The sequence below is a fragment of the Hypanus sabinus genome, chromosome 9 (assembly GCF_030144855.1).
Source record: "Hypanus sabinus isolate sHypSab1 chromosome 9, sHypSab1.hap1, whole genome shotgun sequence".
NCBI classification, from domain to species: Eukaryota; Metazoa; Chordata; class Chondrichthyes; order Myliobatiformes; family Dasyatidae; genus Hypanus; species Hypanus sabinus.
In genome coordinates, this window is record NC_082714.1 from 67,700,978 (window position 1) to 67,717,600 (window position 16,623).

The 16,623-nt window shown below is 40.3% G+C and overlaps 2 protein-coding genes across 8 annotated transcripts in view; one reads left to right on the forward strand and one right to left on the reverse strand.

The window, feature by feature from the left end:
• drc3 (dynein regulatory complex subunit 3) overlaps positions 1-11,201 on the forward strand; it is a 59,899-nt gene extending 48,698 nt beyond the window's left edge. For 5 of the 7 annotated variants that reach the window (XM_059979837.1, XM_059979842.1, XM_059979838.1 and 2 more), the window contains 3 exons: positions 4,035-4,158; positions 9,675-9,806; positions 11,044-11,201. In XM_059979837.1, the coding sequence (XP_059835820.1) occupies positions 4,035-4,158; positions 9,675-9,806; positions 11,044-11,151 (364 nt within the window). In that variant the 3' untranslated portion in view covers positions 11,152-11,201. Of the gene's footprint in view, positions 1-1,870; positions 1,901-4,034; positions 4,159-9,674; positions 9,807-11,043 lie in introns of all 7 variants that reach the window. The other 2 variants (XM_059979839.1, XM_059979840.1) reach the window with 2 other exon arrangements.
• Positions 11,202-14,274: 3,073 nt separating this feature from the next.
• Positions 14,275-16,623, reverse strand: part of atpaf2 (ATP synthase mitochondrial F1 complex assembly factor 2) — a 28,790-nt gene continuing 26,441 nt past the window's right edge. The window contains exon 8 of the mRNA XM_059979844.1: positions 14,275-14,536. Coding sequence (XP_059835827.1) covers positions 14,399-14,536 — 138 coding nt within the window. The 3' untranslated portion in view covers positions 14,275-14,398. The remainder of the gene's footprint in view (positions 14,537-16,623) is intronic.

Sequence of the window (16,623 nt, forward strand, 5' to 3'; positions counted from 1 at the left end):
TTAAGATATATAATCCATTCTCCCATCTACTTCATGAGTTGTCTGAATCTCACAAAAGGATCATATTGCAACCTTCAATGCTAATGAAGTGCTTACATAGAAACATAGAAGAACTACAGCACAATACAGGCCTTTTGGTCCACAAAGCTGTGCCGAACATGTCCTCACCTTAGAAATTACCTAAGGTTACCCATAGCCCTCTATTTTTCTGAGCTCCATGTACCTGTCCAGGAATCTCTTAAAAGACCCCATTGTATCCACCTCCACCACTGTCGCCAACAGTCCTTTCCACACACTCACCACTCTCAGCGTATAAAATAAACCTTACTCCTGACATCTCTGTACCTACTTCCAAGTGCCTTAAAACTGTGCCCTCTCGTGCTATTCATTTCAGCCTTGGAAAAAAGCCTTTGACTATCCACATGATAAAGGCCTCTCATCATCTTATACACCTCTATTAGGTCACCTCTCATCGTCCACCACTCCAAGGAAAAATGGCTCAGTTCACTCAGCCTATTCTCATAAGGCATGTACCCCAATCCAAGCAACATCCTTGTAAATCTCCTCTTCGCACTTTCTGTGGTTTCTACATCCTTCCTGACCAGAACTGAGCACATTACTCCAAGTGGGGTCTGACCAGGGCCCTATATAGCTGCAACATTACCTCTCTGCTCCTAAACTCAATCCCACGATTGATGAAGGCCAATGCACTGATTCTTTCTTAACCAGACAGTCAACCTGCGCAGCAGCTTTGAGTGTCCTGTGGACTCGGACCCCAAGATCCCGCTGATCCTCCACACTGCCAAGAGTCTTACCATTAATACTATATTTTGCCATCATATTTGACCTACCAAAATGAACCAGCTCACACTTATCTGGGTTGAACTCCATCTTCCACTTCTCAGCCCAGTTTTGCATCCTATCAATGTCCCACTGTAACCTCTGACAGCCCTCCACACTATCCACAACACCCTCAACCTTTGTGTCACCAGCAAATTTACTAACCCATCCCTCCACTTCCTCATCCAGGTCATTTATCAAAAAATCACGAAGAGTAGGGGGTCCCAGAACAGATCCCTGAGGAACACCACTGGTGACCGACCTCCATGCAGAATATGACCTGTATAAACCACTCTTTGCCTTCTGTGGGCAAGCCACAAAGCAATGTCCCCTTGGATCCCATGCCTCCTTACTTTCTCAATAAGACTTGCACCTTATCAAATGCCTTGCTGAAATCCATATACACTACATCTACTGTTCTACCTTCATTAATGTGTTTAGTCACATCCTCAAAAAATTCAATCAGGCTCATAAGGCACGACGTCGCCTTTGGCAAAGCTTTGATAAATGTTTACATTATCATCAGTGGTGGTTTTCATTTAGCTACATTGCCAATGGGCCACTAGTCCAAAACAAAAGCCCTTTTCATCTTTTGACATTCTTCAGTTCAGTTAACTTTGAGCTTTTAATTAATTTTAATTCTGCCCTTGTCATCTGAATCAGCATTATACCACTTTAAAATTTAGGCATGTAATAACAACCTCCAAAACTCTCTATAACTATTTACATATCCAGCTTATATTATGCCATTTTAATTCAGCAGTGTATTGGCTGAATGCTATTCTCTGAGGAGTGTCATATTTAGTTCTGATTGAAATACAGCTTGGGAACTATTTTTGTTTTCTTTTTTTTCCCCAACACAACTATGTTAAAACTCATTCAATTTAAGAGCATTTGAATCCAACACTATTTGGTTCCATGGTAATAGTAAAAACATTTGATGCAATTTTTAACTTTACCCAAAATAAAAAGTATAGATGAATTTATTTTTCTGTGTGCCTGCTGTTTAAAGCCATTCTCTTTAATGCAGGTTTTATTACAAAGTGCTGAAGCAGTACAGGTAAGTGTAATCAGAAAATTAAAAAATAATTAGCCTGTGCTGGAAGTCTGAAATACTATTAGAAAGTGCTGGAAACACTCATCAGACCAGGCAGTTTCTATGCAGAGACGAGCACAATTCAGATCTGGGAACTGTTAGGTGAAAGAGAGGACAAACATTACAGTATTTAATTGCACAGGAGGTAAGAGTACCGTGGGGGGAGGGGTGTGGATTGGATAGGAAAACATCTGATAATGTGAGACCAGGGCTACATGGGGTTAAGCTGTAAATAAAATCATCTACATTGGTTTAATGGGGTCAATTAGAGGGAGAGAAAACAAACATAAAAGCTATGACATTAGTGGCTAGCTAATGGGAAAAGGATGAGCCAATATCCCAAATGGACTGGCTATTTCCGATACAGATAAATTGAGCTGCCTTAAATTGTAGAAATCAGAACAGTCCAGAAGCAAGCCTACAGTGGAAGGTGAGGTGCTGTTCCTCGGGTTACATTGTAACAGTGCAGGAAGTCACAGACAGAAAGGTCAGAGTGGGAGTGGAATAGAAAGTTACAGTCGCATGTAACAGGAAGCTCAGGGTTACCCTGAGAAGCGATCATCATTTGCAATGTAAGAGAGATTAGATTGTGAAGATTGAAAGCAGTTCAACAGTTGAGAAGTGGAGTACCAGGATTCTCCCAGAAGATTAAAACATACACAAATCACAGATCCCCATCTTGTAGCAGAAGCCTGCTACGTTGAACCTGAATGAATAAAGTTCTAACTATTTCATTAAAGCAAGAGTACAAATCTACAACACACACACAAACTGCTGGAGGAACTCAGCAGGCCAGGCAGCATCAATAGAAAAGAGCATAGTTGATGTTATGAGCTGCTGAAGGGTCTTGGCCCGAAATGTCGACTGTACTCTTTTCTATTGGATATGTACTCCCTTCATGATCAGTTTGAAGATGGCATTATCACTTTTTAGTGACAATTAAGATCTGTTGCCCCAAAGCCATACCACTAAAAATTACTCACCTACCACCCCACCAGCCTCCGAGTCCAAAATATAGTTCTCCGTAATTTCTGCCACCTCCAATGGGATCCCACTACCAAGCACATCTCTCCTTCTGCCCCCCTTCTGCTTTCCGCAGGGATCGCTCCCTACATGACTCCCTTGTCCATTCGTTTCCCCCCCCCCATCCCTTCCCACCGATCTCCCTCCTGGCACTTAACCTTGTAAGCAGAACAAATGCTACACCTGCCCTTACACTTCCTCCCTCACCACCAGTCAGGGTCCCAGACAGTCCTTCCAGGTGAGGCGACACCTCACCTGTGAGTCGGTTGGTATTGTATACTGTGTCCGGAGCTCCCAGTGTGGCCTTTTATATATTGGTGAGACCCGACGCAGACTGGGAGACCGTTTCGCTGAACACCTACGCTCTGTCCGCCAGAGAAAACAAGATTTCCCAGTGGCCACACATTTTAATTCCACGTCCCATTTCCATTCCCATTCTGGTATGTCAATCCATGGCCTCCTCTGCTGTCAGGATGAAGAAGCCACACTCAGGTTGGAGGAACATCACCTTGTATTCCGTCTAGGTAGCCTCCAACCTGATGGCATAAACATTGGTTTCTCTAACTTACATTAATGCCCCCTCCCCTCTTACCCCATCCCTTATTTATTTACATATTTCCCTTTTTTCTCTCTCTGTCCCTCTCACAATCACTCATTGCCTACTCTCCATCTTCCTCTGGTGCTCCCCTCCCCCTTTCTTTCTCCCTAGGCCTCCCGTCCCATGATCCTCTCCCTTCTCTAGCTGTGTATCCTTTTTGCCAATCAACTTTCCAGCTCTTAGCTTCATCCCTCCCCCTCCTATCATTTCGGATCTCCCCCTCCCCTTCCCACTTTCAATTCTCTTACTATCTCTTCTTTCAGTTAGTCCTGACGAAGGGTCTTGGCCCAAAACATCAACTGTACTTCTTCCTGTAGATGCTGCCTGGCCTGGCATTTTGTGTGTCTGTTGCTTGAATTTCCAGCATCTGCAGATTTCCTCGTGTTTGCACCACTAAAAATCAATTCATTCAGAAAAAAATGGAACATTTGTTTTTGAATAATATTTTATTGTATTTGCAACTTTAACATAACCTACAATAGCTCAGTGCCGGGACATGGAAAACCGTAACCATGAGAACATGTTAGAAATTGCTATGAGCAGTTACGACAAGATGGGAAAGAGTGATGGGGATGAGGAAATGCCAGAGGAACTCCGAGCTGTAAGAGTATTTTCATGTTTATTTCTGGAAAAAGCAAAAGTTCTATTTTGTTAAGCCTTTGATACTAAATATTAATCATAAAATTCAATGTTTGATGTTCTCTCTTCCATTCCCTGGATCCTTATTGAATATAACCATATAACCATATAACAATCACAGCACGGAAACAGGCCATCTTGGCCCTCCTAGTCTGTGCCGAACTCTTAATCTCACCTAGTCCCACCTACCCGCATTCTGCCCATAACCCTCCACTCCTTTCCTGTCCATATACCTATCCAATTTTACCTTAAATGACACAACTGAACTGGCCTCTACTACTTCTACAGGAAGCTCATTCCACACAGCTATCACTCTCTGAGTAAAGAAATACCTCCTCGTGTTTCCCTTAACCTTCTGCCCCCTAACTCTCAAATCATGTCCTCTCGTTTGAATCTCCCCTACTCTCAATGGAAACAGCCTATTCACGTCAACTCTATCGATCCCTCTCAAAATTTTAAATACCTCGATCAAATCCCCCCTCAACCTTCTACGCTCCATTGAATAGAGACCTAACTTGTTCAACCTTTCTCTGTAACTTAAGTGCTGAAACCCAGGTAACATCCTAGTAAATCGTCTCTGCACTCTCTCTAATTTATTGATATCTTTCCTATAATTCGGTGACCAGAACTGTACACAATATTCCAAATTTGGCCTTACCAATGCCTTGTACAATTTTAACATTACATCCCAACTTCTGTACTCAATGCTCTGATTTATAAAGGCCAGCGTTCCAAAAGCCTTCTTCACCACCCTATCTACATGAGGCTCCACCTTCAGGGAACTATGCACTGTTATTCCTAGATCTCTCTGTTCCACTGCATTCCTCAATGCCCTACCATTTACCCTGTATGTTCTATTTGGATTATTCCTGCCAAAATGTAGAACCTCACACTTCTCAGCATTAAACTCCATCTGCCAACATTCAGCCCATTCTTCTAACCGGCATAAATCTCCCTGCAAGCTTTGAAAACCCACCTCATTATCCACAACACCTCCTACCTTAGTATCATCGGCATACTTACTAATCCAATTTACCAACCCATCATCCAGATCATTTATGTATATTACAAACAATATTGGGCCCAAAACAGATCCCTGAGGCACCCCGCTAGTCACTGGCCTCCATCCCGATAAACAATTATCCACCACTACTCTCTGGCATCTCCCAGCTTGCCACTGTTGAATCCATTTTATTACTCCAGCATTAATACCTAACGACTTAATACTTACCTAATCTTCCATGTGAAACTTTGTCAAAGGCCTTGCTGAAGTCCATATAGACTACATCCACTGCCTTACCCTCGTCAACATTCCTCGTAACTTCTTCAAAAAATTCAATAAGGTTTGTCAAACATGACCTTCCACGCACAAATCCATGCTGGCTACTCCTAATCAGATCCTGTCTATCCAGATAATTATAAATACTATCTCTAAGAATACTTTCCATTAATTTACCCACCACTGATGTCAAACTGACAGGTCTATAATTGCTAGGCTTACTTCTAGAACCCTTTTTAAACAATGGAACCACAAGAGCAATACGCCAATCCACCGGCACAATCCCCGTTTCTAATGACATCTGAAAGATCTCCATCAGAGCTCCTGCTATCTCTACACAAACTTCCCTCAAGGTCCTGGGGAATATCCTGTCAGGACCCGGAGTTTTATCCACTTTTAAATTTCTTAAAAGCGCCAGTACTTCCACCTCTTTAATTGTCATAGGTTCCATAACTTCCTTACTTGTTTCCCACACCTTACACAATTTAATTTCCTTCTCCTTAGTGAATACCGAAGAGAAGAAATCATTCAAAATCTCTCCCATCTCCCTCGGCTCCACACATAGCTGACCACCTTGATTCTCTAAGGGACCAATTTTATCCCTCACTATCCTCTTGCTTTTAATATAACTGTAGAAACCTTTCAGATTTACTTTCACCTTATTTGCCAAACCAACCTCGTATCTTCTTTTAGCTTTTCTAAACTCTTTCTTAAGATTCCTTTTACATTCTTTATACTCCTCGAGCAATTCCTTTACTCCATGCTGCCTATATCTATTGTAGACATCCCTCTTTTTCTGAACCAAGTTTCTAATATCCCTTGAAAACCATGGTGCTTTCAAATCTTTAACTTTTCCTTTCAATCTAACAGGAACATAAAGATTCTGCACCCTCATAACCACCTTTAAATGACCTCCATTTCTCTATTACATCCTTCCCATAAAACAACTTGACCCAATCCACTGTCTCTAAATCCCTTCGCATCTCCTCAAAGTTAGCCTTTCTCCAATCAAAAATCTCAACTCTAGGTCCAGTCCTGTCCTTCTCCATAATTACATTGAAGCTAATGCTATTGTGATCACTGGACCCGAAGTGCTCCCCAACACATACATCTGTCAGCTGACCTATCGCATTCCCTAACAGGAGAACCAACTCTGCCCCATCTCTAGTCGGTACTTCTATGTATTGTTGCAAAAAACTATCCTGCACACATTTCACAAACTAAACCATCCAGCCCTTTTACAGAATGAGCTTCCCAGTCTACGTGTGGAAAATTAAAATCTCCCACAATCACCACCTTGTGTTTACTACAAATATCTGCTATCTCCTTACACATTTGCTCTTCCAACTCACACACCCCATTAGGTGGCCTATAAAACACTCCTATCAGTGTCACTACACCTTTCCCATTCCTCAATTCCACCCAAATAGCCTCCCTAGAGGAGCTCTCTAATCTATGGGTGACTTGTATTTACATGCCTCTTCATGATGTGTGAATACACTTAAAAGTGCGGCACAGTGGTTAGCACACATTTTACAGTACCAGTGACCCGAGTTCACTGTAAGGAGTTTGTACATTCTCCTTGTGACTGTGTGGGTTCCCTTGGATGCTCTTGTTTCCTCCCACAAATTAATTGGTCTCTATAAATTGTCCTGTGATTAAGCTAGGATAAAATTGGGAGATTGGTGGGCAGCAAAGCTTGAAGGACCAGAGGACCCACTCTGTACTGCATCTTTAAAAAAAAGAGTGCACCATCTTACCCCCCCCCCCCCACCTTTCCGTAGCATCAGTCTAACACAAGAGTCCACAAATTGGTAGGTGAATTCACTACTGGAAATTGTCCTTGGTGTGCAGGTAAATGGTACAACCCAGGTTGAGTTGATGAGAATGTGGGAAGAATATTAAATAGGATTTTTGTGGGATTGGTATAAATTAGTTTTTTTATGGTCAATGTTGACTTGATCAGTCAAAGGACTTGTTTCTGAACATGTCTGTGATTCTCAACATTAAATAGTGACTCCAATCATATTAATCAATTTACTAGGGAAACCCGGGAGAACCCAGTGAGAATGGGTTACTATTATTATTACTATTAATAATTATTAATAATAAGTTGAGGCTAATTGCAATAGATGCTCTCTCAGGAAATCTAAAAGAACTGTCAGTGATAGGAAAAGTATTTGCTGACTACATTAGATGAAAAAGGGTGATGGGAGGTTTATGTTGAATAATTTGGACACCTTGCGGAGAAATGTGTGCTTTGTAACTTTTCAGCATTTCAAATCCAGCCTCATTCTCTCTCTGAATCAGTCAGATGTAATATCAGAGGATCTATAAGCACTCTATTCCTGTACTGTTCTATATTCGAGTCCATCCATCCTGGTGTCCATTGTTGTGGGTTCCTTACCACCATGGTCCTTCCTAAATACATACACCTTCCCACTGAGCTACAACACAATATTGCAGCTGTAACTACTACCTATTCCAGGTAATTCAGATTCCAGGGCTTTCAGAAGCCTTTGAGTAAGGTTAGGCAATTTAGCTTTACTGAAGATTAGTAAAAGGTAAGATTGGGTGACCATTCAAATACTGTTTAATTAGAGAGGAGGAGGAATTGGGTGTAAAATGTTGGCCATTACAAGGATGGTTGGTTAGCCACTGGTAATTATGTGAACAAATTAATTGCCAGTCCCATGGTAAGCATCAGAATCAGGTTTATTATCACTGACTTGTTTAACGTGAGATTTATTGTTTTGCAGCAGTATGGTACAAAGACATAAAATTACTCTAAATGATAATTAATAGCGCATGAGAAAGAAATAACAAGGTGTAGTTCAAGGATTTATGGCCCATTCATAAATATGGCAGAGGAAAGAAGCAGTTTCTGAATCATCCAAGAGGAGCAGAGTGAACTGCCTCAATGCCTGTTACCCTGTAGCACTAGCATATAATGCGATGGCATGCTTTTGAAAGGCTTGTCATGGCTTGAATTGATTCCTGTCTGAGCAAGGACCTGGATCTACTGTCTATTGCCTCAACAGGTTCACAGCAGAAGCAAACTCACTGGCTCTTCACTCGACCTGGGACCATCTGTACAACAGCAATACCCAAACAAGCCTGCTGTTTAGTAATTACCATTCAGCATTCAACACCATCATCCCCTCACTATGAATTAATAAGCTTCAAAATCTGGCCCCCTGCAACAGGATTCTTGACTTCTTTATCAGGAGATGAGTTAGTGTGGATTGGTAATAACATTCCTTGCTAACAATCAGCACAGATGCATCTCAAGGATGCATGCCCAGCCTACCACTCCTCTGCTCTTTCTATACTCGTGACCATACGGATAGGCACAGCTCAAATGTTATCTATAAATTTGCAGATGACACCACTGTTAGCAAAATCTTGGGAATGAGATGGATCAGTTGTTGAGTGGTGTTTTAACAACAACCTTGCACTCAACATCAGTGCGACCAAGGAATTGATTGTGGTCTTGAGGAAGAGGAAGTCAGGAGAACACATGCCAGTCTAATAGAAACTTATCCAAAAACACAACTGGCTATAATAGCTATGAGAGGTGGTTCAACTAGGTACTGAGTAAAGAGGGATGAATACTCTCAAACTGCAGGCATTTCAGTTTTTGAGTTTTAATTTTACATGCTTTACAACTTTCCTTGTTTTGGGGCCCTGTTGTTGAAAAGGAACATGTGATACACAAATAAAAATTCTCAGTTAAATTGATCAAAATCCCTGGTTGTATTACTCAACACCATCATCCCCTCACTACTAACAAAGAGTTGGGGCTGGCTGAATACTCTTTCAAGGCACTGTAAATGACTTGCATGTTGTATATACTCCCTTGAAACATCAGTAACATTTACTTTCTTTATGGATAACTGTTGATATGAAATAGAATGCTTCATCACTAGTAATAATCACAAAACATGCTTTAACATAAGATTTTATTCACATACCTTGATTTTGAATGAATTATCATGATAAGTATTGTTCACTTTATTATTAGTTCCTGTGCAGGTTAACAATTTATAATGAATCCAACTATCCTCTCTTTAACCCCATAGCCAATGGCAAACTAAATAAAATATACCAATTTCCAGAAAAACACCTATTGGGACTTGATGTTTAAAAAGCCAAATAAAAATGCAAGTTTAGTTGAACATTTTGATTTTTTTATGCAGCTCTTTATTGATAAAGATACAGTTATGAATACAATTAATGCATCACATGACTTGCATCTGCTGAAGATTGACAACCAAGAAGACAAAATGGTTACAAAGGCAAATGCCTGGCTCAGGGACACAATTGAAAAGGTAAGGATCGATAAAATGCTTTAGTTCTGCAAGTTATTTTTCTAGAGTTCAATTCAGGTGAACAGAATACACTGAGGATAGTGAGTGAGTGGTAATGAAAGCTTAATGTAATTTCATTTTCATCCACAGTAATTCCTATGACAGGTCAGCAAAATAATACAGAAATATGCATTTTTACAAACACCTTTCACAATCTATAGACTTCAAAAATGAAATTCTCTTCTAGTTACTTTTGTAAATATATAAAACTGGTTTCCACATTGCTAGATCCCACAGTGATAATGTACTTGATCTGTTGTATTTCTGAACCTGTTAATTGAGGAATGGATATTGGCAAGGAAATAGAACTCTGCTTCTCTTCATAATAGTGCTCTGGAATTTGCTAAATCCCATTTCTCAATTTAGTTTGTCTGAACTTCAGCCGGTACCTATATGACAGGTAGCACTCCCACAGTTCTTTACTCAAGCAGAAGATTCCACGATGCAAATTTAATGCAAAACCTTTTTGATGATAATTATAGCTGGTTAATGTAGTATCAACAGGTTTATGGGGAAAATACTAATTCCAGGGCTTCACTGGACAAGGAACAGCAAAACACTCATTCTCTTAAAAACTATCATTGAGCCTTGGTAGAGGAACTTATCTCGGGTGAGGATAAAATCAGATTGGGTTATGACACCTCACATACCTAAATAGTCCTTCCACTAAGCTGTATATTGGCTGTGCTGGTGGGGAAAAAACATCCAGCATCTGTAATCAAATGTGCAGACCATTAGTTTCAAGGGTTAAAAGAAAATTGAGGATAGGGTAAAGACACAGTGAGTGTACTTAACAATCTCCAATTCTGTCCTGCTGGTTTTCTTCCATGGCCAGTTAATTTCTAGTCTGAGCTGGGAACATGTGCTTACAATGGTGGGAATAAATGGACAGGAAAATGAGAAAATCAGGGCAATTGTAAATTATTGGGTATCTCTTGCTAATTTATAACAACTTTGGTAGTACATGGCACATACCAAAATGAGGAGATGCTCCATCAAATCTCAAGATGTTTAGTCTTCTTCCCACATAACCTTCCAGAAGCGGCAAAAAATACAAGGCTAGTAACGCAAAACTGCCGAGGATCACTTGGCCTACCTTCTCAAATAGGTTAAAGAAAATTAGATGGGAGGAATGTACTTCAGAAAACAACAGTGATATTTGAATTTACAATTGAGTAACATACTTTTTGTTTGGCAGCTGCACATGGATGAAATAGCCCGCAATCGTAAACGCATTCTGGAAATTAATGTTTACGTTAATCACTGGCGGGATGAACTAGATTTCCTTGAGCTTCAGGATGTGTAAAGTGAAGGAAGAGTGGTTTGTATTTTTTTGTGAGAGTTGTATTTCAATTTCCTCAGATCACCTCAGAACATTTAATCAGAAATAGTGATTTAAATGTATTTCTACAGCTAGATAGCTTCTCAACATCCATTATTGCCTCTGATTGTTTGCAGCCATTGTGTCACAAGATCAATTTCTACAACCTAATGATGCAAAGCAAACTCATTACAGGTGTCCCTCCAATTAGTCAGCCATTTCCTGAAAACTTGTTTTACAAAATGTGTCTAGTTTAAGGGTTCAATTAGAATGTAACAAATAAGCTGCTACATCTTTTTTTTAATAAAATCATTCTTTTAAACAAAGTGAAGTTACTTCCTTTCAGTGACCTTACCAACTTATTTTTAAAGACTACGCATGACTATATGTGTGTGCAATTATGCATGTACACATTTTTCTCCTGCCATTTCTTTTGTAGCTGACTTGTAGCAAACATCCATGCTCTTTCCAGAATGGCTCTCTAGAATGAGTCCCTAGTCAGGATGTGATGTGAGGCAGTTGAGAAGACTGGCAAAGGTCTTGGTGTGATAGACAGCAAGGATGGTTGTCACAGGACTGTCGGTTTTGCTTTCTCTTATACAGGTGGATGATGGATGCAAATTTAAATTTCTGAGGAATTGCCTCTTGCTGCCACGAGTTGGAAGAGCTGGTGGAGCTTTTCTGTTAGCGCTGCACCTTATTTCTTGTAGGTCTCAGCTGGTATTGTCTTTTCATGCAGTGTAGAAGTTCTTTAAATCCTCCTATCTGCATACACTTGAAGTCAAGTCAAATTACTTTTTATTGTCATTTCAACCATAACTGCTGGTCCACCAGTACACAGCAAAAAAGAGACATTTTTCAGGACCATGGTGCTACATGAAACAGTACAAAAACTACACTGAACTACATAAAAACAACACAGAAAAAAACTACAGACCTACCCAGGATGGCATAAAGTGCACAAAACAGTGCAGGGATTACAATAAATAATAAACAAGACAATAGACACAGTGGAGGGAGGAATCTCATCAGGTCCAGGAATCCTGAATCTGGCGAAGTTTGTGTTGTATGGGCCTTTATATATTGTAGGCATCCTTCTTCAAGAAGGACTTGGGGTCACTGTGGAAAGTTTGTGGAGATGATGTTTCTAATCCAGCAATTTGATATTGACAGTTTGCGGCAAACCAGTCCTCGTGTTCTCTGGTAGCAGGCCCCAGAATCTTTGTAGCAGTGTTGGAGTTTAAGTTGTCTTCCAAAGTGTCAACAAAAGCCTGCTTTATGTTGCTGCTTTTCAGCCTGAAGCTATCCTAGGGCTTTCTTGGGCTGGATATTGATGCTCAGTTTGGATGAGATGGTCGTCTGCCCAGCATTCAGCACCACACAGAGATTTTGTCACCCTTGCATCCTGCCTGTCTGATGATGATGTTTTCAATTAGATGCCAGTGCTTAGAGCAGAGATGCATCCATGAAGTTCTGTTACAGGTAGGAAGGCAGAAGATGATGTTTGGTGATCAACAGTTCATGTTTGGCACGTGTCTGGAGTAGTAAAAGACTATTGCAGTAGCCAACACCATATTTCCTATCCCAGGAGATGCTGTCGGAGCCTACTCTTGTGTTGGAAGTCTTGCTTGTCCACTTTGGGAACAGTGGCAATAACTGAGTGCAGTTCTTTATAACATAGAATAGTACAGCACAGTACAGGCCCTTCAGCCCACAATGTTGTGCTGACCCTTAAACCCTGCCTCCCATATAACCCCCACCTTAAATTCCTCCACATGCCTGTCTGGTAGTCTCTTAAATTTCACTAGTGTATCTGCCACCACTGACTCGGGCAGTGCATTCTACACACCAGCCACCCTCTGAGTAAAAAAAACCTTCCTCTAATATCCCCCTTGAACTTCCCACCCCTTACTTTAAAGCCATGTCCTCTTGTGTCAAGCAGTGGCACCCTGGGAAAGAGGCACTGGGTGCACAGATGCTGAGACATGCTGATTATTTTTAGTGTTTTGTATTTTTATACCAAAGTTAAAGATGAAGGTTTGAGGCTGAGAAGGGTGGATGGTTGAAGTATAAAATCCAAGATTATTTGGAAATAAATCTAAAATGTAGTTCTCAAGTCTCTGGAATGAAAGTTTACACAAGCTTTTGATTGCATACAATGGCAATTCTGAAAAATTAATATCAGATTTTTAAAAATCCTGCATCACTGTTGCTGACAAAAACAGAGAGAAAAAGGTCCTGATGAAAATGCCCTAATCATTAATGAAATATAATGCCACTTGGGCTGATAATGATGGTTTGCTAACCAGCTAGAAATGACAAATAAATCAGTGATCACATACATGATGAAATGATAAATTCCATTATTATAAGGGTAAATTATTGTGAAGTTTGTAAACCATGTTTTTTGCTGAATTAAGACCAGCAAAAAAAATTTCAGCAAAACTATTCATGCTGCTCAGCCAATTATCAAGCAGGATCTCCCAATAGCCACCCATTTTAATTCCATTTCCCATTCCCATTCCAATACATACATCCATGGCCTCCTCCCGTCATGATGAGGCCACACTTAGGTTGGAGGAACAACACCTTATATTCTATTTGGATAGCCTCCAACCTGATGGCATGAACATTGATTTCTCAAACTTCTGGTAATACCTCCCCTCCCACCTTATCTCCTTGCCCACCCATTGCCCCCCTCTGGTGCTCCTCCCCCTTTTTTCTTTCTTCCATGGCCTTCTGTCTCTTTCAGCAATCAACTTCCCAGTTCTTTACTTCATCCTCCCTCCTCCAGGTTTCACCTATCACCTGGTGGCTCTCTCTACCCATCCCCCACATCTTTTAAAGCTACTCAGCTTTTTTCTCCAGTCTTGCCAAAGGGTTTCTGCCCAAAATATTGACTGTACTTTTTCCCTATAGCTGCTGCCTGGTATGCTGAGTTCCTCCAACATTGTGTGTGTTGCTCGGATTTCCAGCATCTGCAGATTTTCTCATTTGTTAATGAGGCCCACTTTCTCTTTCATGGTTATTAATTCCCAAATTAATTCCCAAATCAGTGAATTTAATATTTACAATTTTTAAATAAATCATTCAAGTGATTTTCAAGAATTCTCAATGGATAAAACTGATTTTATTTTAATGTTTTATTTTTTGTTTTTAAATTACATTCTTATACAGCTAAAAAAGAATCTCAGATACAGAAAGGAACTAAATAGTCGGTCAGTCAGCCAGCTCAGTCTTGCAACAGCTTCTGTTTCATAGTGGAGTTCTCCGAACATAGATGGACAAACAAGGCTCCTGCTGCAGTCCGCGATCGTAGTTCATAGACATCGTAGTCATGTGCCCATTCAACATTTCCCCAAACCTCAATCTATAAGGAAAAGTAACCATACCATATTTACAACAAATTTACCAGTGTAAAAGGTCAGTATAGTTTGTCTAAAAGGGTATTAGCAACCAAGTACTCCTACGTTGCCTGCTTTTGAGCTTAAAAACAAGGCACTTCTTTACTCCAACAGATAAATCTGCAACTCATACATAGAACATTACAGCACAATACAGGCCCTTAGGCCCACAACGTTGTGCTGACTTTATAACCTATTCTAGTATCTTCTAACCTTTCCCTTTTACATACACCTCCATTTTTCTATCATTCATATGCCTATCTAAGAGTTCCTCAAATATCTATAATGTGTTTACCTCAGACATCCTCCCTATATTTTCCTCCAATCACTTTAAAATTATGTCCCCTTGTATTAGCCATTTCCACCTGGGAAAAAGTATCTGGACATCCACTATCTCTGCCTGATCATCTTGTACACCTCTATCAAGTCACCTCTCATCCTCCTTTCTCTAAAAAGAAAAGCCCCAAGCTCACACAACCTATTCTCTGTAGTCCAGGCAGCATCCTGCTAAATCTCCTCTGCACTGTCTCTGAAGCTTCCTTCTTTTAATGAGGCAACCAGAACTAAAAACAATATTTCAAGCATGATGTAACCACATTTTTACATAGCTGCCACATTACTTCACAATTCTTGAACACAATTCCTCATCTAATGAAGGCAAACATGCCATGTCTTCCTGACAACCCAATCAACTTATGTGGCAACTTTGAGGGATCTATGGACTTGGACCCCAAGTTCCTTCTGTTCCTCCACACTGCTAAAAATCATGCCATTAACCCTGTATTCTGCCTTCATATTTGAGCTTCCAACGTGTATCACTTCATGATTTTCCCAGATGAACTCCATCTGCCACTTCTCAGCCCAGTTCTGCATCATGTCAATATACCATAGCAAACTATGTCAACCCTCCACACTATGCACAATTCCACCAACCTCCATGTCATCTGCAAACTTACTGACCACCCCTATACTTCCTTATCCGAGTCATTTAGAAAAATCAGATAGAGTAGTTCCCCTGTGCTCACCTACCTCCATGCAGAATACTCATTATATACAACCATCTTCTGCCTTCAATGGACAAGCCAATTCTGTATCGATGCACCAAGTTTTCCTGAATCCCATGCCTCCTGACTTTCTGAATGAGCCCATCATGGAGAACCTTATCAAATGCCTTACTAAAATCCATATACACATCTTCTGCTCTACTTTCAATTTGCTTTGTCACATTCTCAAAGAATTCAATCAGGGTCATGAGGCATGACCTACCCCTCATAAAGCCACGTTGACTAGGTTAGACTAGGTTTCTCTGAATGCTCATAAATCTTGTCTCTTAGAATCTTCTCCAGTAATTTTCCCTCTACTGAAGTAGGACTCACTGGTCTATAATTTTCTTAAAAGAATATTTGCCACCTTCCAATCTTCTGATACTACTTAATGACCAGTGAGGACACAAAGATAACCTCCAAAGGTGCAGCTATCTCTTCCCTTGCTTAACATTGTATCCAAGGGTATATCCTGTCCACCCCTAAGGATTTCAAAGTAGATTTATTATCAAAGTACACATATAAAAACATGAAATTTGTTTTCTTGTGAGCATACACTAAATACAAGAAACACGATAGAGTCAATGGAAGACCACACCCAACGGGACAAACATCCAATGTGCAAAAGACCACAAGCTGTGCAAATACAAAAGTCTCTACCAAACTGAATATTTTCCAAAAGTTCCAACACATCCTCTTTCTTAACCTACAAGTTCCAGGATATTTCTGCTTTGAGGCATGTCGTCCCTCTTCTCTACATGAGTAAATCTACAAGATTCCACTGTGAAAGTAACAATTGCAATTCAATCTACAACTTAAACTTGTGTGTGTGTGTGTGTGTGTGTATATGCATGTATATATATATGGAACACTCTTAGTATGGAACACTCTTACTTGTTTACTTCCCACAGGTACATTAATTACATTACTGGGATGTACCATCCAAGGTACATTATTAATGCACAAGTCTAGGGAGTTCCCAGGGACTTGTCTCTAAGTACCATACATGT